General features: G+C 32.3%; 2 protein-coding genes across 3 annotated transcripts; one reads left to right on the top strand and one right to left on the bottom strand.

Annotated features, from left to right (window-relative positions):
* Positions 1 to 11311: 11311 nt before the first annotated feature.
* On the top strand, positions 11312 to 13037 carry LOC11414328 (uncharacterized). 2 transcript variants are annotated; one of them, XR_005645199.1, is made up of 3 exons: positions 11312 to 11591; positions 11683 to 12541; positions 12707 to 13037. XR_005645199.1 is itself a non-coding variant. In XM_003601143.4 (2 exons), exons 1-2 carry the CDS (start codon positions 11450 to 11452, stop codon positions 12153 to 12155), a joined length of 615 nt encoding a protein of 204 aa, XP_003601191.2. In that variant the 5' UTR covers positions 11312 to 11449; the 3' UTR covers positions 12156 to 13037. The 2 variants fall into 2 exon arrangements, 1 of the variants encoding a protein (XP_003601191.2); XM_003601143.4 differs by having other exon boundaries at positions 11683 to 13037.
* A 1273-nt stretch (positions 13038 to 14310) lies between these two features.
* On the bottom strand, positions 14311 to 18085 carry LOC112419982 (uncharacterized). The gene is made up of 4 exons (XM_024778435.2): positions 16385 to 18085; positions 15349 to 16296; positions 14814 to 15263; positions 14311 to 14724 (listed from the first exon to the last, which is right to left on the bottom strand). The coding sequence occupies exons 1-4, from the start codon at positions 18068 to 18070 to the stop codon at positions 14659 to 14661; spliced, it is 3150 nt and encodes a 1049-aa protein (XP_024634203.1). The 5' UTR covers positions 18071 to 18085; the 3' UTR covers positions 14311 to 14658.
* Between the last annotated feature and the right edge of the window lie 5359 nt (positions 18086 to 23444).

Genomic DNA, 23444 nt, shown 5'->3' with positions numbered 1-23444 from the left:
TATGAAATCCAAAATATTGTATAGTGTAGGAGGGTGTTTTTTTTTTTTACATTGTTCGAATTATATAATCCGACATGTTGTAAGACGCGTGAGAAACTAATATGGTGGGATAAGAAACTATCATTTTTTGTAATAGGTTTCAAGTTTTACTTTATACCCTTATAATTAGGGTGATTTATCTATAGGTTCCTCAAATTGTTTACCCACTTAAATAAACTGATTGAGAGTTTCATTTTGATCGAAAAAGTAAAATGCGGGTCATAACTCATGATAAAGTTTGTGTGATTAGAAGTTACGATCCGGTAAATCTAAATGAGTTTTTAAACAATGTGAGTGGTGAGTGGTTTGTAAAGTAATTACATACGATTGATTCTCACTTCAAAAGTTTGTAGCACTCACTTAACTCTTAATCTTTATTAATTTATGGAAAATGCTTAAGGCATTTGATAAGAAGTTTAAAGCAAATATTTTATTTTGGGATTTGTGTAATCAACACATTGTAACATCAAAAAAATAACTTTTTATACATAAAAGTTATCAATTGTTTTCATATTTGATTCTTTAGCGAGTACCCTAAGGACATTTGTGACCAAAATCCTTATTTAGTCGTAATCTAAAGGTTAAATTTTTGAATTATTTAGTTAATGATGTCTTTAAGGTTTCAACAATATCACCTCATAAAACAATACATTTATGAGACTTATGTTAGACAAGTGCCACTATACTTAAAAACGAATACTAAATTGGTGACTAAAAATATGTGGGAACGAAAGTTAATAAATTTATTATGACAAAAAATTATTTAACTCATCAGTATTATATTAATCTAATAACTACTATGAAAAATATTTAACAAATAAAAAACAATACCTGGTAAATCATTGCATACATACTTTTAACTGAAAGCATAAATTGTTTTCTTGGGGTAGACTTGGATCTCATGTGAAAAGTGCAGTTCAACATCAGAAGAAAATTAGGTTGGTGCTTGAAATTGACGTGCTAGTTCTGGATTTTCCTGGGTTGCGATTCAGATTAATTTCTTGTATATGGTCTCTAATATATTTTACTATATTGTTGTGGTGGTTGAATTCTTTTTTTTTTCAATCGACACACATTGTGCTTTGCTTTGAGTTATTATGAATGCAATTTCGTTTGGCAAAAAAACAAAAAAAATATACATAGTGGTGACGTGACGAACTTCAGATAAAGAAAAGCAAATTTTCATTATCGATGAAGTATGAAAATGAAAGTTACATCCATGAGAGCTTAGAGCTCATATATACATACTACCATGGTTGGAACACTAGTGAAAGTTCACAAAAAGTTTCTAGTGTTGCATGAATTGAACGTCTCATGTAGAAGAGAACATACAGTAAGTGTTTATATAAGTCGTGTTGTTTAAATCTGATCTAACAAACTATGGTCTTATCCGCGGTCTTATCCGCTCATGTGTTCAAAACTTAGCTCTAGACTTATTCTGCCGTGTTGGTTGTTTAATTTACAACTTTACTTAATTATTAAGTTTTTAGGTTTCATTCGGTACACCAACTTCGAATCATTTTCTTCTCCCTCCCTTTTTTCCACTTGACTGAACCAAACTTTCTTCTCTTCACCTTCTCCTTCCGCCCCTTTGGTTTCGAGTGACATTCATACCATATTAGAATGGTATTTATACTATATTGAGGGTGTTGACACTCGAACGATTATCCACACTATGGTAGGTAATCGACAATTTAAACTGAGCTATTTTATCATGGAGACGGATCGGTTGATAGTCTATCTTGCATAACTCTAAATAATGTCGTGAAATATCTTGAACAGAACACTCTAATCGTGAGTTAACCCGATAAGCTCTGCAGTTGTATAATCTCTTTTAAGATACTTTTCTAAATTCAAAAACAACTATTTACAACTGTTAAAAAATAAAAACTATATACAACTAAACATGTAATTGTAAGCAACTAAATAACTAAACTACTTTTTTTTTTATGAAAACTAAACTACTTGTCTAACTAACTCTAAATGGATATCTAAGGGTTGGATAATTTAATATTAGAATGTTCTGATCTCAGAACAAAACATTAAGATCTACCGATCTACATTTCTCTACACTAATACATAGCATACTAATTACAAAAAAAAATAAGGGTTAAATTTTTTATATATGTGGTTGTGTTTGGTTCTCAAACCTTAATCTAAAATATGATCTTATCTGAGCAGCTTTTATAGAAAAACATTTCAAAATATTCAATAAATTTGGTTTTATCTAGTTTCAATTTTTTATTTTGATTTGTAGTTTTCTAATTTAATCAATTTAAATCCCCTAAAAAAAATAATCAATTTGAAGTGAACACCTCTATGGATAACTATGAGTATATGACCTACATAATCATTGGATAATATATCTCATCTACTCTTAAGATTAAAAAATAAATCAAATATTCTCCACATGAAATGAGAGTATAGGATCATAAAGCAAATAACAGATGAATTGCGCATGATTCTATGATTCTATGCGTATTGTATTAGTTAGCGGAGTGCAAGGCTCAAGCCAGTCTAGATCTATTAATAACAAGTTTCATCATCAATCTTTAGTGTGAAGAGGTGGAAATTCTAAGGCTGCAAAAGCTGAAACTCTTGGGGCTTTTTTGAAAAAGACTAATTAGTTACTTAATTAAGGATTGCTAGAGTAATTTGGTCCTTTTGAAAAAATACAAGGACCTAAATTGTAGATATAAGAAAATAAGAATCAGTAGTCTACCGAAAGAAAACAAAAGGACAAAGATGTAGCCTTCCCCACATTAAATAAATCTATTTATTTAATTTTCAGATAAGGAAATTGGAATCTTTTGGGATAACGTTTCCGGATAAGAAGTTAGAACCTATTGTGATAGCAACTTAACAATGATCCCTTACATAAGCATTCCATATAACATGAATTTGTCCTTACAATGGATAAAGACGATAATTTGTACTGTGGGCAGACATATATGGGGATTGAGGATTGAATTGATGATGCAAGAGGCTCCACTCTTCCATCATACTCAATATTTATAGGTAACACAAGTTGAATGTTTATATGAGGTCATGCTTTAAAGTACCTAAAAAATTCATAAATAACAACGTACACTTAATTGAAAGTTTCAAATGCTCTAAAATCCAATCTAGATATGTTAGTGGTGTTTTTTTTTTAGGGAAATATATTAGTGGTTCTTTCTTTTTTTGGTTACAGATATGTTGTTAGTGGGGTGAATGGACTCTCTTGATTAAATTGTTTAGTGGTTATTTATGAAACGTGAAATTGTAAAGCTGACTTGTACATTCTTGCATTAAGGATACACTCAGAGCAAGTGTATAGTTAGTTTATATCGCAGGAGTAGCATGAGAGATTATCTTATCTACATGAATTAATTAGTAAGTGTTCTTTTTAAAGGTCAAATAAATTTTATTAGAGACTCTAAACCAAACACAAGGTGTATAAGGTTTAAAAAGATAGTTAAGATACATCATAATACAGTCACCAAACTGATCGCACATGATAACTACAAGCATATGTTGTAACAAAGGTCCTAATTTCCATACAACACACTGCCTAACAAAACTAATAAGCAATGTATTAAAGAGAAGTGCTAGCAATAATATTTAAAACTAGCCACATTCATTTTTTAATACTCTTTTTAATGCAGTATATAATACTAATAAAAGAATAAATAAGTATTAAAAGTTATTTTGCGGTTGGTTTGGTTTGGTTTGGTTTTGAAAAGTGATCAAAAATTTGATTCGATCCTAGCGGCTTTTACAAACAACATCTAAACGTATCCAAAAATATTTGGTTTTTTGCGATCTTCTATATTTTTTATTCGTATGTGGTTTTCATTTGAATCGTTTTGGATTTGAACACCTCTAAATACGGTATCGGTATGTTATATGTGATGGTCAAGGTAGCTTTGTGTTAACTCAAACACAATGTTTTTTTTTTCAATGTTTAGTGTAGATGGAGAGGAAGCTATGAGCTTGTTATATGCTTTAAAATGGGTCGAGGAATTGCATGTTAATAATGTGAATTGGGTTAGATTTCAATAGAGTAGTTGATAGCTTCTTAAAAAAAATAGAGCAGTCGCTAGGTTTAACTGTATTAGAAACGAAGAATCTGACTTTGACATTGTCATAAGAGATTGTAGAAGTACTTTCTCTTCTTTATTCACAAACTTGCATGTCCAATTTATTCCGAGGTAATCAAATAAGGTTGCTTATACTCTCTATAGAACGACCACTTCTTTGGCCTATGTTCAACTTTTCATTCAAATTCTTACACTCATTCAAACTATTGTTGTTAATGAAAAGAGATTTACCTTTGTAAAAAAGAAAAATCATTAAAATTGTTGATTATTAGACCAATAATCAAATTAATTAAAATATTTTTTGCTCAAAAAAATTAATTTATTAATAAAGCTAACCAGTGATTGAATTGTTTATTGTTTGTTTACGAGAATTGCAAACTGTAGCAAATATTTAAGAACGCAAACACAACAAAAGTTTGGTACCACGATCCACCAATCAGATACTTTATATTTTCTACTTCAGTTCAGCCAAATACATGAGTAGGGAACTATTGATAGAGCATTGATCTTTTTTATTTTTCTTCGGATTTCACGAAAAATATGATTAATCTTCTTACTTAATATAACTCAAAGGTGGTCTGATTACTCCAAATCCCTAGCTCTAATTGCAGCCCTAACATCGAAATGACAAATTTATCTTTGAATATCAAGTCATTTCCCTCCAATTTATTGTTTTCCTGCGTTAGTCTTGAACCATTTAAACTCTGACCCACTCACACGTTTTTCATTGGTCTTGAGCCACTCAATGATTAAATGTTTGATGCATGTGTTTTGATAATAAGATAACAATCATTTTTGTTTTCAAGCTTTGTAACATAAAGATCAAGATGTCGAGTTTATAGAACTTTGTTATATTTGCAAAGGATCGAGATTTTGCTGATGTGCTAATTTGCTTGAAAGGTTTCTTGATTTTTTAAGTTTTTTTTTGTTTTGTTTATGTATTCTTAAACTAAAGCCGTTTTTTTTATCCTACTGTTGTTATACACTTCTTTTTATCGAATCTATTTTGCACCATTTTCTACTTACATTGCTCATCTTATATTACCAATTCATAATAATTCATGTTGGCTGAAGAAACATGTTTGACATTATTCAATTACAATCGAATATTGTTCTAATTTTTCTGAATTATTCTTTAGGAAACATTGGAATTTGGTGATACATTTCTCATCTTATACTATTAGTTCATAATAAATCTATCTATATATTTAACATGCAAAATTATGCTTTATTACCTTTAGGTTCATATGTCAATAACGGATTCATTATTGGTTGTAAGAGAATATAATGATATTCATTTATAACAGACATAGCACGGGACAAAAGTCTAGTTGTTAATCAATCGAATATTGATATTGATAACAATTTGTGCGGTTAGGGAGATACTTCTTCAAAGGTAAATTCTTCTAAGCCTCAATTGATATTGATAACAATTCTGCATATTTTTTTGTTGCGAAACAACCCTTGTATCTTGTTAACCTTTTGAAATTGGTCCCTAACATCAACTTTCGTTAAAAAGATGGTGTGATGGCTAACAGAGGCACGCATATCACTTGCTGAGTTGGCAAAACACGCTTATGTGGCATGAAAGATGGTAAGTGTTGTGATTAGAGGGACTAAAACCAAAAATACAAAATTGCAGCGGGATGGAATTGATAAAACGTAAACATCAAAATTTAAAATTTAAAAACTAGACCTTCTTCGTCCTTCTATTTTTTCTTCTTTATCAACAATTTCAGCTTCACCAAAACAAATCACTTCTTCTTACTTCAAATTCATATGTTACCATTTATTTATCATCATATTACATGTCTTTGCTGTAAGTTTGTAACACAAATTTTGTCATCAGCAATGCATAATTCCTCATTCAACAATTTTCTAGACATTGTCAAGAATCCTAAAGTTTATGATTGAATGATCAATATCAGAGAAGGTTCATGAGAATCCATAATTGGGTTGTCCATAATTGGAAAGATGCATGAGTGTGGTCGTGATGCTCATGTTGTCATGCTACTTGGTGCTACAAAGATTCTCAAACAACATGAAAAAGAGATACAAGTGAGATCTTTAATTTGTGTTTGCTTCTTTATTTTTGTTTCCTTTATTTTATATTAGTGTTCTATTTTGCTTAATTAACTAGTTGGGGCTTGAGTGGTTAATAAGAGGCAATTAAAGTCAAAAGATATTGAAGGATTAGAAAATGTTTTTGCTATCTTTGAATTACATATTGATCTGAAATTACCAATAAGTGAGATGGAATCTAGGTTTGTCCCAATATTCGCATAAAGTGGCTTCTTTGAAGTAAAAAGAAGTGGAAAAGGAGGTCATGCTGCTATTCCTCAACACTTTATAGATCATATATTGACAGCTTCCAATGTGATTATTGGCTCACAACATCTTGTTTCTCGTGAGGCTGATCCTTTAGACACCCAAGTGAATTGGAGATGAAAGGTTGGACATTTTCAATATCTTCTTTTAGGATTGTCATGTGAATTGGAGATGAACATCCTCGTTATTTTATTGCAACTATATATAGGCAACTCAATTGATGATGGTTGAGAAATGAAATGAGAAGACATTGTTCGAAGGGAATGAGTTTTTCCTTTTAAGGCGTAAGGTATGAAGGATAAGGTAGGGAAGATACAAAGAAGAAAGAACACAGAGATTAAGAAGATGGAAAGATTGGTTTTTAATCAAAATTCAATGATTATGTTTTTTAATTTCATCCCTATGTAAATTTCCGTTTTTGGTTTTAGTCCCTCTAATCACAACAATTATCGTCTCTCATGTCACGTAAGCGTATCTTGACAACTTAACAAGTGACATGTGTGCCTCTGTTAGACAACACAACTTTTTTTTAACGGAAGATTACGTTAGGGACCAATTCCAAAAAGTTAATAGAATCCAAGTGCTGTTTCACAAAAAAAAAAAAAAAAGATACAAGAACTAAAAGCAAAAACACCTCAATTATAGGGACCTTTTACATATTTAAGCTTATTGTAAATGACACGGAATTTAATCATGATGAGTTGTATGAATATGGCTCAATTCTTCTTAATTTTATGAGTATTTCATCTTCTTTTAATTGATATACAAAAACAAGTGGTAGTATATAAGATATCAGATTTGTCTCATGAATATTTTTTCAATATAATTTTTTGGGAACTTCTACGATACATCCATAAAATTTATGTGTATGGATAGTCTAACTGTCTAATTATATATATTGACGATCATTTTATGAAATAAAGAGTTACTTGTTGACATTTATATTTTAGAAAAACATTATTTCATTAGTTATACTAATTTTTTTTTTTTTTACATTTATCCTTAAAAATAATATATATTATCTATTACGAGTAATAAAAGTACAAAAAAAAATCTTAGATGTTTTTGGTAACTTAGATTTAGTTATTAGAATCATAAATGATAAAAAAAATCTTAAAAAAATAATTAATTTAACTATTAATTTAAAGATTTGGTGTAACAATACACTCAAATTTTTTAGTATACCGTAGATTTTTTTTTTATACTTTTTTGAAAAAATAATGAAATATATTCATAGTTAAGATTATGTTTTGACAAATGTAAAAGAGTCAACTAAATTGTTCAATGTGAGACGGAAAAGGTACTAACTTTTGATATAGATAAATGATGATATTTATACAATTATTTTTCAACAACCCTTAAAACAACTTTATTATTATACTTGTATAGTGTTCTTATTCTCCTTGTTCGTCCACATGTCTTTTGTTTTTATCCAATAAAAAATATTACCCTTTGTCACAAATAATTATTTGAATATCGTTTTTTTAAGGAATTATTGGAATATCTTTTATTTTTGAAGGAATACAATGTGAGCATGAATCAATAATCTTCGAACATGTGTTACTTACTAGGTGTGGCCATACAAGAAAACTCATACACTCGGATACTCATCCGAACCAAACCCAATTTGACGGATTTTTTTCCGTTTTGACTGGATTTAGGTATGGGTTTGAGTTTGAGTTTTTTCCTCGATTTTAAAACATGGGTACAAGACAGGTAACGAGAATATCAGTACCCATCCCGAACTCATACCCAAATCCGTCATGAATGTAGAATTAATAGAAACTCAAACTAAATCATTTCACTTACACAATTAGGGTCTCGGTCTTTCACATAACACTCACTTATCATAGTTCTATTGTTTCTCCTTCCATATCTCACACTCTCGACCTCTCTCTTCTTTATCCTTATAGTTATCGATCACCACCATCTCTTTATTGGATAATGCATTACAACATAGCCCTCACTCAAGGCTGAAAAATGTTTTTATTTTTATTTTAGAAAATATCCACTGCGGGGATGGGGATGAGATATCCGAACCCGTCGAGGACGAATACGAGATTCGATTTTTCGCCTCCATTGAATATGGGTAAGGTAGCGAGTAAGTACATGGGACTAGGGTACGCGAACGAGAAAGGTAAAACTCGTTCCATCCCGTCCCATTGTCATGCCTAGGTGTGGTCCGTGTGGGTGGGAGGTGCATTCCTTAAATGATTGCACGTGGAACCTTATGCCACACAATCTGAGCTCACGTGGAGCCATTTCAAGGTGCTTCCATAGTTTTTTTATTTGTTTTTTCTTCAATACTTTCTTATTTTTCTTACTGAAAAATAAATGGTCGTGTATTATTATTTATTTTAAAGTTTATCTTTTTCGACCTTTTAAAACGGTAAATGAAAAAAAAAAAAGGATCAAAACAATAAAACATAAAATGGAATTGTAATAAAATGCATTTGTTATTTTTTTTAGAGGTAATCAAATGTATAATTGTTCCTTAAAAAAAAATGTATAATTGTTGTTTGTGATAATTTAAACATCAAGATTAATCAATGGTGAACAAATTGATACATATGAATTTAGTTTACAGATCATGAATGCAATTTCTGCTAACCTTGTTGATAGAGCATACCACCTTACTGATAGAGTAGTGTTATTTGAACATCTATTTGTTTGACAGTCAAATAGACAACATTGTTTTTACAAAGAAAAGTATGTATTGACACGAAAATCAAAGTAATAAAGAGAGAAAATAAAAAATGTAATGTAAGTATGAGAGAGAAAGTTGTCACAAAAGTTGTACAAATATCATTTATCTTACTGATAACTAAGGATGTTAATGGGTATCCATGAATACAGATAGTAATGATATACGTATTTGTCCCGTTGGATAAATATGGTATGGTATCAGTGCCCGTCCCCGTGCGGGTATCTCTATACGGGCAACTCATGGGTATTTAGGTAGTCACGGATATTCGCGGGTACCATGAATTTTTGAATTAATTTTTTTTGTAAAAAAAAATACTTTTTTAATTACCTACAAACTTCAACTTTTAAAGATCCATACATAACATATTCCATTCAAATCTCATAATCCTTACCATAATCTAAACAAAAATCATGATTCTTGCATAATCCCAAGCAAATTCATCATACCATAATGCATATGATTATTACATAATTCATACAAATTCTTGATAATTGATTGATATTATAAACAAAGGGTTGAAATATTTGTATTCCTCTAAAATTAGAAAGCCAAAAAAATCTAAAATCATAAACAAGTAATAATGCTAAGAGAAGAAGAGAGAGAAAAAAAGACGAAGGAGAAGAAAAAACCTAGTCGCATAAGAAGTGGAGAGGAAGATAAATTTTTGAAAGAATCTTGAGAGAAAAAAGAGAGAAGAGTGACATATACTACACATGAGTAAATTAGAGTTTTTTTAAGACACCAAACTCTAATACACACATGAATATTTTAGTAATTTATTTAATTTATTAAGAGTATCTTACACCGTAAATAGTGGCGGATCCAGGACCTTGGATCACGGGGTGCAAACATTTTTGTCTTGGATGACAAAATTTAAAGGGACATGATATTGTTATGCATGACCCTTTGTCTTATAAGTATTGTGATAAATTGATAATGAAATACAATAATTTAAAGGGTCTTGTTAACGAGTGTCTTCGGAATATTCTTTAAAGATCCCAAATATAAAAAATATTCCTTAAAAAAAGTAAATGTTACAAATTTCAATACATTAGTTACACATATTTTCATAAAAACTTACTATTAATGGTCCTTAAAGAGTGTTCCAGAGACACTCGTTAACATTTCCCTAATTGAAAAGCAGCGAAGACAATATAATTTAGAACTATAATAAGAAAAAACAATTAATATCACATTGAAAAAGCAAAATGATAATTTTTTAAATTAAATTAGTAAATACTCCATCTGGTCATATGTATAAACAATTTTTATTTTTTTATTCACTAAATAATCGATGTATCTCAAGTATAATATAGTTCAGATACATCACTTATTTAATGAATCTGAAGAAAAAAAAAACATTGTTTATGAATGTGACTGGAAAGAGTATTTTATATCGGACATTGTATAAAAAGAAGATGATAATAATTGAGTAAAATGAAAATAGTGGGTAAAAGGTAATCTAAATTCATCTTGAACAAACCAAAAGCTAAGTGCTGACAGTAGAGAAGTGAAAAATATTGTATGTGCAACGCCTGTTCCGTGTCAGGTGAGACAAAAAGCATTTGTTGAATGCAAAATCTTTAGATTAAACTTGTGTTGGTGCAAGACATATAATCCAGGATGTGCAAGTGCAATTTAACTTATATAATTGCAGTAATTTTTAAAATTCTAGGGTGTGTAGGTGCACGCCCTCACTAAGAGGTGGAACCGCCCCTGACTGTAAAACAATTATTTGTATTAAAATTAATCTTTGGTTGTTTTTAAAAGTTAAATAAACTAGTAGTATTTGACTAGGCTATCACTATTTTGAACGAAAATTTGGCATTCCTTCCGGGAAAGCGAAAAAGAAACGAATATCCGCATATATAGGAATATAGTCCAAGTGGCGAATGCACAGTGGTTAGTTAAAAACACCTTAACAAACATTCCAAGTCGGTATCCACTTTACGTTTTTTCTTCCTTGCTCTTTCTTTTGTGTGTGTGTAATTCTTGCTTCCTCTCTTTTTCTTTCTCAATTAAAATATTAAATAATTAACTAATAATAGTCTCGTAAAAAATCATCTAATATTACGTAAAAATATTTAATTAATAAAAAAAAATCAGACCTTTGGCTCTGAATTCAGCCTATAAATACACCCGAAAATCACATACCAAAGTTTCAAGCCTCAACCTTCTAACGCAGAAGAAAACACTTCTTCTCCTCTCCTCATCCCTTTCTCTCTTTCTTTCTAGAATCTTCGAATATTCTTTTCACTTTTCCACACAACTCACTGAGTCACAACAACTTGTCATGGAATCTAAACCCTCAAACACTATTAAGATTCTCTATAGCTACGGTGGCAAGATCCGCCTTCGCTCCACCGACGGTGAACTCCGTTACGTCGGCGGTCACACCAGAGTCCTCGCCGTCGATCGTTCCATTTCATTCTCAGGTTCGCATCTTCGAGTATTATCATCTCTCTCTTTCGAATTTCTCTCTTCTCTTCGTTCGTTATACTCATCGATTTTGTTGATATTTTGCAGAATTGATGGTGAAGCTTGAAGAATTGTGCGGTTCATCTGTGACTTTACGGTGTCAATTACCAAACGGAGATTTAGAAACGTTGATTTCCATCACCAACGATGAAGATTTAACCAACATAATCGACGAATACGAACGTGCCTCGTTGAAACTAACTCATCCGTTGAAGATCAAAGCAATTCTTTCGCAGCCGAAATCGAGTTTGAAAGTTTCACCTGATCTATCATCTTCATCGTCAAATGCCAGTTTGTCTCCGGCCAGATCACCTCATACCTCCGCTGAATCGCTACCGTATGCGGTGGCGTATCGGATCGGACGTCACAGCCGCTCGCCGAGAGCTCCGGTAGGGTATTCGATCGGCGGCGTTCGGAATGGATCTGCGAAAGCTTGTTGCTATATGGGCCAGTTACAGGGAAGCCCGAGAAGCCCAAGGCCTGTGTATTATGGGCCTCGTTTCAATAATTACTGCCATTAAGGACTTAGACCATATTTTATTTTATAAATTAATTACATATAATTGCAGTAAATACGTGGAACCAAATTCGAAGCTGAATCAGTATATGAATGAGAAAAAAAACATTCAACGAAGAACAAAAAAAAGTTGAATTTGAGTGAAATTTTATAAATTTTCAGACGTGGTTGAGGTTCTATTTTTTTTGGACATGGACTTGTTTTTTTTTTTTTTTGTGAAATTTAGGTTTCCGTTAGCCACCGTCTGATTTGGACATAATTTTTGTGACGTGTCATATGCGTGTCGCTTTTGATGGTTAAGATTCCGTTTGCCAAAGTCAGTCTTCGTTTTTGCGTGAGATTCGTTCAATTCATTCACATTTAGCGTGACGTGATTATATGGTTTAACTGGTATTCTTTTTATTTTGCAAAGATTTTTTTTTGAGGAATTATTTTGCAAAGATTATTCGTTTGTTGAAAAATGGGATTATTCTTTTTGATTTGTATAATTGTTGAATTAATCCTTATGCGTAAATGCGTGATTTAATGGTGTATTGTTTTTCTTCCAATTTGCAGGTCAATAATAGGAGGATGGAGACACGGTACCGTAAAGGTGTGGGATTTGGGAAGAGGACAAAATGTTTGAACCTTCTTGAAGATTGGAAGGGGTACTAATGACGTCGTGGAATATAGAACTTTGAATAGATATTATATAAAAATAACTCGACTAATATAAATTTATCAACATTTGGCAAAAAAAAAAATCATCAACAATTTGTCAAAAATTAAATAAATTTCTTAAAAAAATAAATAAATAATTTATCAACAAAAAAAACTTTAACATATTAATGTGGAGAGTGACGACCAGCTAAGAAGGAGAAAAAGAATACGGACCCACCAAAAAAAATAAAAGATAGTATATCACAAACCCGAAATTAAATTAAGTTTAAAAACTCCGATAAAAGTTAGTGCCACCTACATCTTTAATTATAGGCTAAAATATGACATTGATCCCTGCAAATATGTTCAGTTTTGGTTTTAGTCCCTGCAAATTTTTTTTATAGTTTTTAGTCCCTGTAAAATTAATTTTTTTTTGGAAATGGTCCCTGTCCCCAATTATGTGATGATTTGTCACTTTTGTGCATATGTGTCACATGATGATTGTGTTTACTTGTCCAGCTGGCATCCACGTGGCAAGACACTCATTTAAAATCATTTTTAATAAAAACAATATTATTTTTTATAATTCAAAAACAATAATTATTTTTTAATTAAAAAATAATAATAAAACAGATACAAAAGGGGGAAAAAACGTAACATTAGGGTTCCTCATTTTCCCCCTTTCTTCTGTCGATCTCCTCCAATTTCCTTCCTTCAATCTTCAATCTTCAATCCAACCTGTTCGGAAGCATAAATCGAATACAATATTTCGTTCTTCTTCAATCATCCTTCCATCTTTGTTCACTGTCATCTTCGCACATCCTTCCTTCCATCTTCTTCGCATTTCCAGACGGCCAACCAACAATGAGCAGTAGCAGAGGTTATTCGGGTAGTAGAGGAGGTTCACAGTCATATTCGATTTCAAGGAATGGGGAGAGAGTCATAGGCCAGTTCGAACTCAACCAAACGGGTTGGAACATTTTTCGGTTATGTTACCTGCTTGTGGATGTTGTTTGCCAATGAAGATTTACGTTGATAACACTTATGCGAATCAAGGGAGAAGGTTCTGGAAGTGTCGCAACGGCGGATGGAAACCAAGCACAAGTCTGCACAAAATGTGAAACCATTGATGAAGGCATTCGAGTCGAAGGAAATTGCAAAGTGGAAGGCGAGATACGAGGATGAGAAGAAGAAAACCATGCTCATTAGTTTGATTGTCTTTGGTTGGTTTGTTAAGAATTGATGTTAGTTGATTGTGTTTGGTCTAGTTGGTTCTCTGTGTATGTATTATATTAGTGGGTTGTCTGTGTTAGTTGATTTTTAATTGATGTTTATAAGTAAGAGTTGTATGAACCCTGATGTAACCTTGTGTTTAATGAATGAAAAATTTGTGTTGTTTGTTATATTGATTGTGTTGAATTAACATAACATTAAACTAAAAGGCATTGTAGCCATAACATTGTAGCATTAACGTAAGCCTTGTAGCATTAACATAACATAAAACTAAAAGAAATGGCATGAGCCAACACATTGTAGCATTAACTTAAAGGCAATGTTTTAAGCCATAACATCAAAATAGCAGACAATGTTTAAGCCATAACATCAAAATAAAAGGCATTGTTTCAGCCATTACATTAAGATGAAAATATGTAAATAAAGTAGCAGGTTCTTCATGGATGGTTCTCCTGACTTAGCACTCCATCTCCCTCATCTATTCCAATTGGGTTGGTCTCTAGAGTCCCTAGTGCACCTAATTTGGGTTGTGGACCAAAGTAGCAGGTTCTTCCACTCCTTCTAAGGTTGTTAAGGTTGTAAATTGGCACCTTTGAGCTTGAATTTGTTCTTGATCCATCACAAGTTCTCCCTTTTCATGACATGGTGGTCTTTGCCTTGTTTTTAAGCTGAGTAACATCATATATGATTTCAGATTTTTTCTGTCAAGAAAAGATACATGATTTAGATTCAGATTAATCACACCATAAACTTAGAAGTAAACATGTTAAATTGGCAAGATTAATCATACCTTTGCTGGAACCTTGAAATGAGGGTTAACAAACATAGAAGTAGCAGCATTAGCACTTGTAACAAACATAGAAGTAGAAGTAGAAGAAATATCAGTAGTAGACTTAAACTTGTAGCCAGGCTTAATGACAGCAACATGTTTATGAGAAGCTTTATGAGCAGGTTTAGCAGCGGGCTTATTAACAACTACAGGCCTAGTAACAGCTGCACCCTTAGTAGCAGCAGGCTTAACATGCTTGTATTTAGAAGACATAACTTTAGCAGACCCCTTAGTAGCAGCCACAACTCTACCAGACACGTTTTTAGCAGCATTTTTAGCAACAAGTGCCTTACCAGAAGGTGCAGTTTCATTTTGTGCATCTTGTGCATTTTCATTTTGTGCATCCTGCACATCTTGGACATTCTCAGAAGGTGCATTTTGTGCATCTGGCACAGACCTTGGTGGTTTCCTCTGTTGAATAACAAATCATTAGGTAAATAAATTACATAGTCTAATATAAACTTAAATCTAACAAAATATTGTAAACAAATTATACCTTCCGCTTTTGTGCAATTGGGTTAACCTGAGTACTTTTGCATGATCTGTGATTATGTCCAGCCTCACGACACTTGGTGCATCTGTATCTAGTACACTGCCTCTTATATTTACCAGCTGTCTCTTCATCAGCTTCCCTTCTTCTCAATTTTTTTGGTCTTCCTGGACCCCTCTTATAAGTTGGTGGCAACATTTCTTCCACATCAACAACTGGCCACATGTCTTCTCCATTAATGGCACTTACACTATAGCTATAACATTTTTCATAAGTTGCTCTTGAATAACAGTCATCCACATAATCCTCGGGTTTTTGAGACCTTTTACCCATTGCAGCAATTGCATGCCTACAGGGAATACCCACTAATTGCCAAAAGTTACAAGTACATATTCTCTTTCCAATATCAACTATGTACTTAAAACCTTCATAAAGCTTACTAACTTCAAACTCATCATCCATCCTCCAAATAGGAATCCAACTTCTACTATTTTCAATCTCAACATCTAATCTTTTCTTAGGCATTGGCATTACCTTTTGTTGCCATGAAGTTAGTTTATACCTAATAGTTGCAATCCTATTCATCAAATATGTCCTAATAAACTCACACATGGTAATTGGAGGCTTATCTCTTGCACACAATATTGTTGAGTTAAAAGCTTCAGAGAAGTTGTTCATTAAAACATCACACTTAGAATAGAAAGAGAAGGCATGCTTACACCAAAGCTTGGTAGGCACAAGCATAAGCCACTCCCATGCTGGTACATCGATTGCCTTCAACTGTTGCATCTTTTTTTCCCAAGCTTGGTAATAAGTTGCCTTGGATGCCCCCATCATCAAGTCTCTAATTGCTGACCCTCCTCCAAATTTTTTCTTAAAATTTGCATACAAGTGCCTGAGACAAAGTCTATGTTCAACAACCTCAAACATCTCATCAAAGACAGACATAAGTCCCTGACAAAAAAACATCTAAACAAATTAGTAAATGTTAATTAATCTTATTAGATAAACAAATTGATTGATGTAGAATTAATATATTTACCTTTTGTTGATCAGATATAAATACCCATCTCTTCTCAGTTCCAATATCCTCTAGTAAAAGAGTTAAAAACCACCTCCATGATTCAGTATTCTCAACTTCAACAATTCCAAAAGCAAGAGGATAATATTGGTCATTAGCATCTCTTCCCACAGCTATCAGAAGTTGCCCGCCATATTGTGTTTTCAAATGACATCCATCTACACCTATGAAGGGTCTACAACCATTCAAGAACCCTTGTTTACAACCTTCAAAGCAAAAATAAAAAGATCCAAATCTGGGTTGGAGGGTTGGTATAGATCTAACAACATTAATTTTCACTGAGTTAGCATCAGAGGCCCTCTTAATTTCAGCTGCATATCTCCATAAGTTTGAATATTGTTTTGCTGAATCTCCATCAATGATGTTTCTTGCTTGCACCTTTGCCTTCCAACCCCTCCAAAAGGTGATACCAACACCATGATTCGTCCTCATATCTGTTATGATGTCTGTGACTCTCATACTCTCAGTGCACATCATTTTAGGTACAATAGCTTTTGTAACCCACTTGGATGTAGCAGATCTATTTTCACCTGTCCTTGCACATGTGTGGTCCCCACCCAATGTTTTAATCCTATAGGTGTGCTGCTCACCCACTTGGCTACATAAAGCCATCCACTCACAGTATGTGTTTGACTTACAAACCACCCTACATCTTTTCTTGTCGTTTTTCAAAAACTTACACTCATACCCATTGATAACTGTCCACTCTCTTATAGCATCTTTGAACTCCTCTAAAGAACTGAACTCCATGCCTATCTTGAACTTAAATTTTTTATGCGTATGTTCCATTCTAAACCTCTCATACTCTGGAGCTTTTTCAGTGTCAAAATCATCAGGGTCACTACTACCCAACTCATCACTTACATAATCAGCCACAATCTGAACATCATCTAACAACAACATTGCACCATCAGCCCTGGTTCTTGCATCATTTTTGGTTGGACTCTTCTTTTTGTTTGGGGCCTTCTTTTTGGATGGGGTCTTCTTTTTGGTTGGGCTTTTACATGCTCTCTTTTTCACTCTATACCCATTACCTTCAATTATCACTCTATTTGTACCATTCATAGGTGGGGAAAACTTAAAGTTAAAACCATCATCCTTTCCTAGCCCTCTTTCTTCTTCACTATCATCTAAAATTATACCCCTAACATCATCATCACTACTTGACCCTCCATTAACAGATTCCATTCCATCATCTTCCCACTCAACAACCTTTTCCTTCCCCTTCCACTTCCCATTATCCTTAGCCAGGTCCTCTGCAACAACTATTTCATTACCTATATCTTTAACCAATTCATCTGCATCAACAAAATTAGGCAGACTAACCAAACCATCCACATCAGCCACATCATGCTCAACATATATGTTAACCTTGCATTTTTTTCTAGTTGCATATTCCTTTATATTAGTAGCATCCTCATCCACCCTAACCACTCTAAAACCTACTTCTTCTTCAATCTGCCACCACATCCTAAATTTATCTCCATACTTAAACGCTTTGACTAAGTCTTTCACTAATCTATAAGCTTCAAAATAACACCATTTATCATCTTCAAACTCTACTACTGACTCTTGACCACCATTGTAATAGATAATCCAGTCCTTTACAAAAGACCCCCCATGATGAAACCCTACAGTAATTGCCATACTACCACATGCAAATCACGAAAGAAAAAAAATTCAAATCAGAATCATGGTGGTCCCCACTAAGAAAACGACAAAACACATATATACACACAACTACTTCAAATTTTAACCATAAATATAGGTTTTTTTTTAGTGAACTTACACTTTACAGCTATCTCAACCAATCCCAGCCGTCGATTGTTGCTTAACCCAAAACCCAGGCAAACCTGCAAATCAAAGCCGTCGATTACGAAACCGCAACAGTCCAAAAAATGAAACGAATGGAAAGGAAACGAAATGAACCAAACAGTCAAGACGAATAACAACCATAACAGGATCGAATGAATAGAAGAATAACACTTACACGATTGATTTTGAAGAAGCAGAAGCAGAAAGGATGGCGATTGAGATCGACAGAAGAAAGGGAGGAACTCTAACGTTTTTCCCCTTTTGTATCTATTTTATTATTATTTTTAAATTAAAAAATAATTATTGTTTTTGAATTATAAAAAATAATATTGTTTTTATTAAAAATGATTAAAAATGATTTTAAAATGAGTGTCTTGCCACGTGGATGCCAACTGGACAAGTAAGCACAATCATCATATGACACATATGCACAAAAGTGACAAATCATCACATAATTGGGGACAGGGACCATTTCCAAAAAAAATTAATTTTACAGGGACTAAAAACTATAAAAAAAATTTGCAGGGACTAAAACCAAAACTGGACATATTTGCAGGGACCAATGCCATATTTTAGCCTTAATTATAAGATCTTTTGAGAAATATTTTGTTCATTTTTATAAGGTTTTTTTAACATTTTCAACTACACTAATTATTTATTTAGGAATATACCACCGTTAAAAACTAAACTTACATGCTAAAGAGTCACATAATTAAAGATGGAGATAGTAGTTTAGTTTTGCAGAAGTGTGCGTTTAACTTGTGCTACCGTAGAAAGATCTATGAATGTTCTTTTTTACTATTGAGACTTACTCTGATTCTTAGTGTCTAGAATTCAACACACTAAACTTTTTTTATTATGAACAAAAAACTTTTTTTATTATGAACAAAACTGTATAAAATAGTATAATTATAAACAATTTTCAAATACTTTTCATCAAGACCAAAGCAAGTAATCTTATAAAAAAAACCAATAATGAATGTGGTGAGCAAAATAGATAACCTTTGGTGGAGCAAGTAGGCCAGTTGGTTACATGGCAACGTCACATTATTAAGGCATATTTTTGGGAGCTTTTTGGTGGGTTCAACAGGCCGCTTTATATTTTTGGCAACGTCGTCACTTTTTTCTTTGTCAAAAAACAGGCCACAATATATGATTCGATAAAGTTGAGAAAATAAGGAGTAAATTTGTATCTTTGTAAAAAAGTAAAAATAAATTTATGGGATTGATTTCTTCCGAACCCACCATTGGAGTATGTTATAAAAAAAAATGACATCAATATTGATAATACCCGAAAATGACCAAACCATGAGCAAGTGGAAATAAATAAGTCGAAGGATATTTGAGCTTGCCAAATGACCGGATACTTGTTTAGTCAGAGGGGAGAAAGGTGTAAATGGGACATTGTGAGAAGTGAGCAGTAATTTAAAGGCTTTCGACCAAGGTAAAGAATCAAACCCTGAGGAGTGATAGGACTAAAAGTATGAAATTTAGATGTTCAAACTTCTCCTCAAGTAAGCATATTTCGGATTCTAGTAACTCTCTAATTTTTGAAAAAAGAAATCAATGGAAAGTTTCACATGAAGATCTTAGGGTTTAAAAATGAGGAAAAAAACGAGGTTAGAGATAGACATAATATTGAGGTTGCAAGAGAGAAAACAATGAGCAACTTACTGTACCCAATATGTATGCTCCTTGTGATATGGAAGAGAAAAGAGCTTTAAGACATCATCAATTATATCATTTGTTTATAGGTGATCAATGGTCGACTTGGCGTGTATGCGACTTCAATGCAATTAGATTAGATTGGAACAAAAAGGAAATGTTGATTACTCAAGGGAGGAGGATATGCAATATTATAATGATTGTGTTGATAACACAACTTTTATTGATTTGTCATTAAACGGTAGTAGGTTTACCTAGTCAATCTCGGACGCTCAACTCTTGAGTAGACCTAATCGATTTTTGTTTCTCGTCAGTTGGTGCGATGCGTGGGATAATCAATTATTCTCAACGCGCTTTAAATAAGAGTCGTTTTGATCACGTGCCATGTGCTAATTGTGTTGTGTGACATACAACTCGACTAGGGCCTCACCCTTGTAGGATGCTTTTGTATTGGGATGATTTCGATTGTTATCAAGACTTTGTGAAAGAAAGTTGGAATGATCTTCAAGTTTCAAGTTGGGGTGGTTTATTTTTAAAAAATATTTAAAAGGTTGAAGTGTTGTTTTCTTGATCGACACAAAAATCATAGCCACAATAACTGAAACCCAACGTAAATTATTAAAAAAAACATTTAGATAAGTTTTTCTGTAAAAAATTTATATGAAATACTTTTTTTTAATAGAAAAGCCATTTTTAATTTATAACTTAATATGTTTTTCAAATATTTGATTATAAAATAATCAAACATATGTCATTTTTGTATTGATTATAAAATAATCAAATATATTCCTTAAAAAAATAATCAAATATATGACATTTTTGTAAATAATGTCAATTAAATCATAGATATACAGGTGGTTTTTGTCAAGTCAAATTGATATCAGAATTGTTTTTTTTTTTTTTTTTGGATAGCAGAAATTGTTTATCTTGAGGCTGTTGTTTTAAGGGTAAGGAATATATCCAATTTATGTGGAGATGGCTATTCAGAATTGCATGTGGAACGGAACACTAACGACGAACTTTGTTTGTTGAACAAAACAACTAAGGAACGTATCTGCATGGAACACCAATTGCTTGATATCCAATTTATCAAATTTGTGTTCACAATAATGTTGAGAATTCTCTAGGAAAAAAGGGGGTGTAAGCTTTTTGGTACACACAATACGAATGGAATACAACAAAATTGGTTAAATCACTTTTAGACTTTTAGGTTATGTTTTGAGAGTTTTGGGAATGAGAATAAAGGAAAAAATAGAGAACTTTTTTAAGAGGTTATTTTTGTAAATAATGATATGAATACTTATGATCAATATATTTTAATCTTAATAATATTATAACAAGATATATTAAATTTGGAGAATTTATCCAAACCACTTGAAATCCTTTATTCTTTTCACTTCATCCTTCCTTATTTTCTTAAGCCCTTTCATCCCCCTCTTAAGCTCCCAAACAAGGGAGGCTTTGGAGAGTTTTACTTTAGAGGGCTAAGTTTATATTTTAAAATATATTTTAAACATGATATTTTATTTGTTTTAAAAAACATTTTATAATGTCTATAATTTAAAAGAGAAAAATAAGTCAACTCCTTCCATCTAAACCTTCAATCTAAATATACCTTAGTTTTCACTGTAAGACATTCTCAGGCAGTCAAGTGTACCTGTGTTCGACAAATATATATTTACCTTTTTATTTCATATTTTTTAAAATAAGTGTTCTGATTTGTAATATACTATTTGTATTTATAATATTGTGAGCATCAAGCTTCTTTCGTGAGCTTATCTTAAGTCTCATGTGAAAGAAAGATATCTTTTTATTTTCATCAGTGACGCGTTAAACCCCAAGGATGTCGAAATTTTGTTGGGGTTGAATCTTTTGGTTCTATTATTTTTGATGAAATAAAAAGAGAAAAATCAGATCCCGTGAGCTTAACTCAGTTGATAGGGATATTGAATTTTATATGTAGGGTTCGAACCCTGACACTCCACTTCTCCACAATTAAATTGTGTGAACTCTAGCCACTAGACTACTTGTGAAAAAAAAAAGAGAAAAAACATTACTCAATTCAAAATGAAATATAAAGAAAGGTAGTAGTTGAAAAATCAACGTACGTGGTTAAAAATTTAGTCCACGTACGTCAACTTTTCACCTATCATTTTTGTTTATATTTCACTTCTGAGGAAGTATTATTTAATACCAACAAGTTAATAATACTTTGCATAATATCTACACAACTTAAGCTATAATGAAGTGTAAATATTGCTCGAGGTTTCAAGTTCAAATCTAAAAGGACATTTAAATCTATTAAGCACATATACATTCTTTAAATTAGATGTGTTTCAGTGTCAAACACCAACACCGCCGATCATATTGGATAATGTTTTTTCTCAATTTATTATCGGTAGAAGTATCGTATCCGATATCCGTATTTGTGTTCAGGCTTCATAGTTCATACTAGTTATTTTTTCTTAGATAAAAAAAGTCAGTTTGATTTGTTTTAGTCCTCAAAAAATGTTCAGTTAGCTTATTGGATCATATTGTACTTATTCCCCAAGTCATTGTATTTCTCTATAAATAGAGCTTATATGTAACCTAATTAGTGATACTAAGAGAATAATATAATCATCTTTCTAATCTCTCTATTCTCTTTTCTTCTCTTTAATCTTGTTTTTCTTATTCTAATAGTTTGATATCAGAAAATAGTTTTATCGATATTATTAGATATACATGGTATTTATGCAATTATGTTGAATTGCGAGTAGAGAGAAATAGACAACGCAAAGAACTTCACATAAATTTTGTCCCCTACGTAATTATTGTCTAGTGCATTTTCAGCCCCATCCAAAAACACAAAAAAAAAAAAAAAAAAACACAAGCTAAAGAGCTCCATCAACAAAATATCTCAGTACGTGTGACACACATATTAGGCATTATCAATTGTAATAATCATCGAATAGTAATTATTATTTTGAAAAAGAAACACTTATCACCATTCAGCTAACGGCTGTTGGCTCCCAAAAGGAAGAACATTTCAAATATGAGAAAATGAGAATGGAACAAATCAAAGAGCAATTTCAAATATTCTATTTATATAACCCTTTAATCACCACACAAGCTAGCGTGTCTCCTTTCTTTTAACACTTACACACCAGGATTTGGAACATCTCATGTCGAGTGTGAGTCGTCGTCATTGGATTCCACAGACTCCGAGAATATTGAGTCATTTTTGGAAATTATCTATCTCTCCCTTCGAGTGTGAGTCCTTTGTGTATTCGACACACTCGACAATTGAACAATCAACTTTGAAACAACTCAGGATAGTTCCAGAAGAGCATAGAAGCAGGGGATCCTCATTATTAGTGGACCAACAGCGTATAAAGAGACATCTGCACCCTATCTTTACTCAAAACTTGAAGTCATTGTATATACACATATCTTTGTCTCTTATATTCCAATCAACCAATGTGAGATTCCTTTCTTTTATAATCCACAGTTGGATTCCTACAACACAAGTAACTGACAAAAACATCTCATTTTCAACTAT

This window comes from Medicago truncatula, chromosome 3, assembly GCF_003473485.1.
Source record: "Medicago truncatula cultivar Jemalong A17 chromosome 3, MtrunA17r5.0-ANR, whole genome shotgun sequence".
Classification (NCBI taxonomy): domain Eukaryota; kingdom Viridiplantae; phylum Streptophyta; class Magnoliopsida; order Fabales; family Fabaceae; genus Medicago; species Medicago truncatula.
The sequence above is the reverse complement of the archived record's forward strand: the minus strand, read 5'-3'. Positions and strand labels throughout refer to the sequence as shown.

What these genes read in the sequence shown, in the direction of transcription:
- LOC11414328 (XM_003601143.4), top strand. Translation starts at nt 11,450, where the DNA reads ATGGAATCTAAACCCTCAAACACTATTAAGATTCTCTATAGCTACGGT. An exon ending in TCGTTCCATTTCATTCTCAG is followed by an intron (nt 11,592 to 11,682) that starts GTTCGCATCTTC and finishes GATATTTTGCAG; the next exon opens with AATTGATGGTGAAGCTTGAA.
- LOC112419982 (XM_024778435.2), bottom strand. Translation starts at nt 18,070, where the DNA reads ATGGCAATTACTGTAGGGTTTCATCATGGGGGGTCTTTTGTAAAGGAC. An exon ending in TTATATCTGATCAACAAAAG is followed by an intron (nt 16,297 to 16,384) that starts GTAAATATATTA and finishes TTTTTTTGTCAG; the next exon opens with GGACTTATGTCTGTCTTTGA. An exon ending in CAATTGCACAAAAGCGGAAG is followed by an intron (nt 15,264 to 15,348) that starts GTATAATTTGTT and finishes GTTATTCAACAG; the next exon opens with AGGAAACCACCAAGGTCTGT.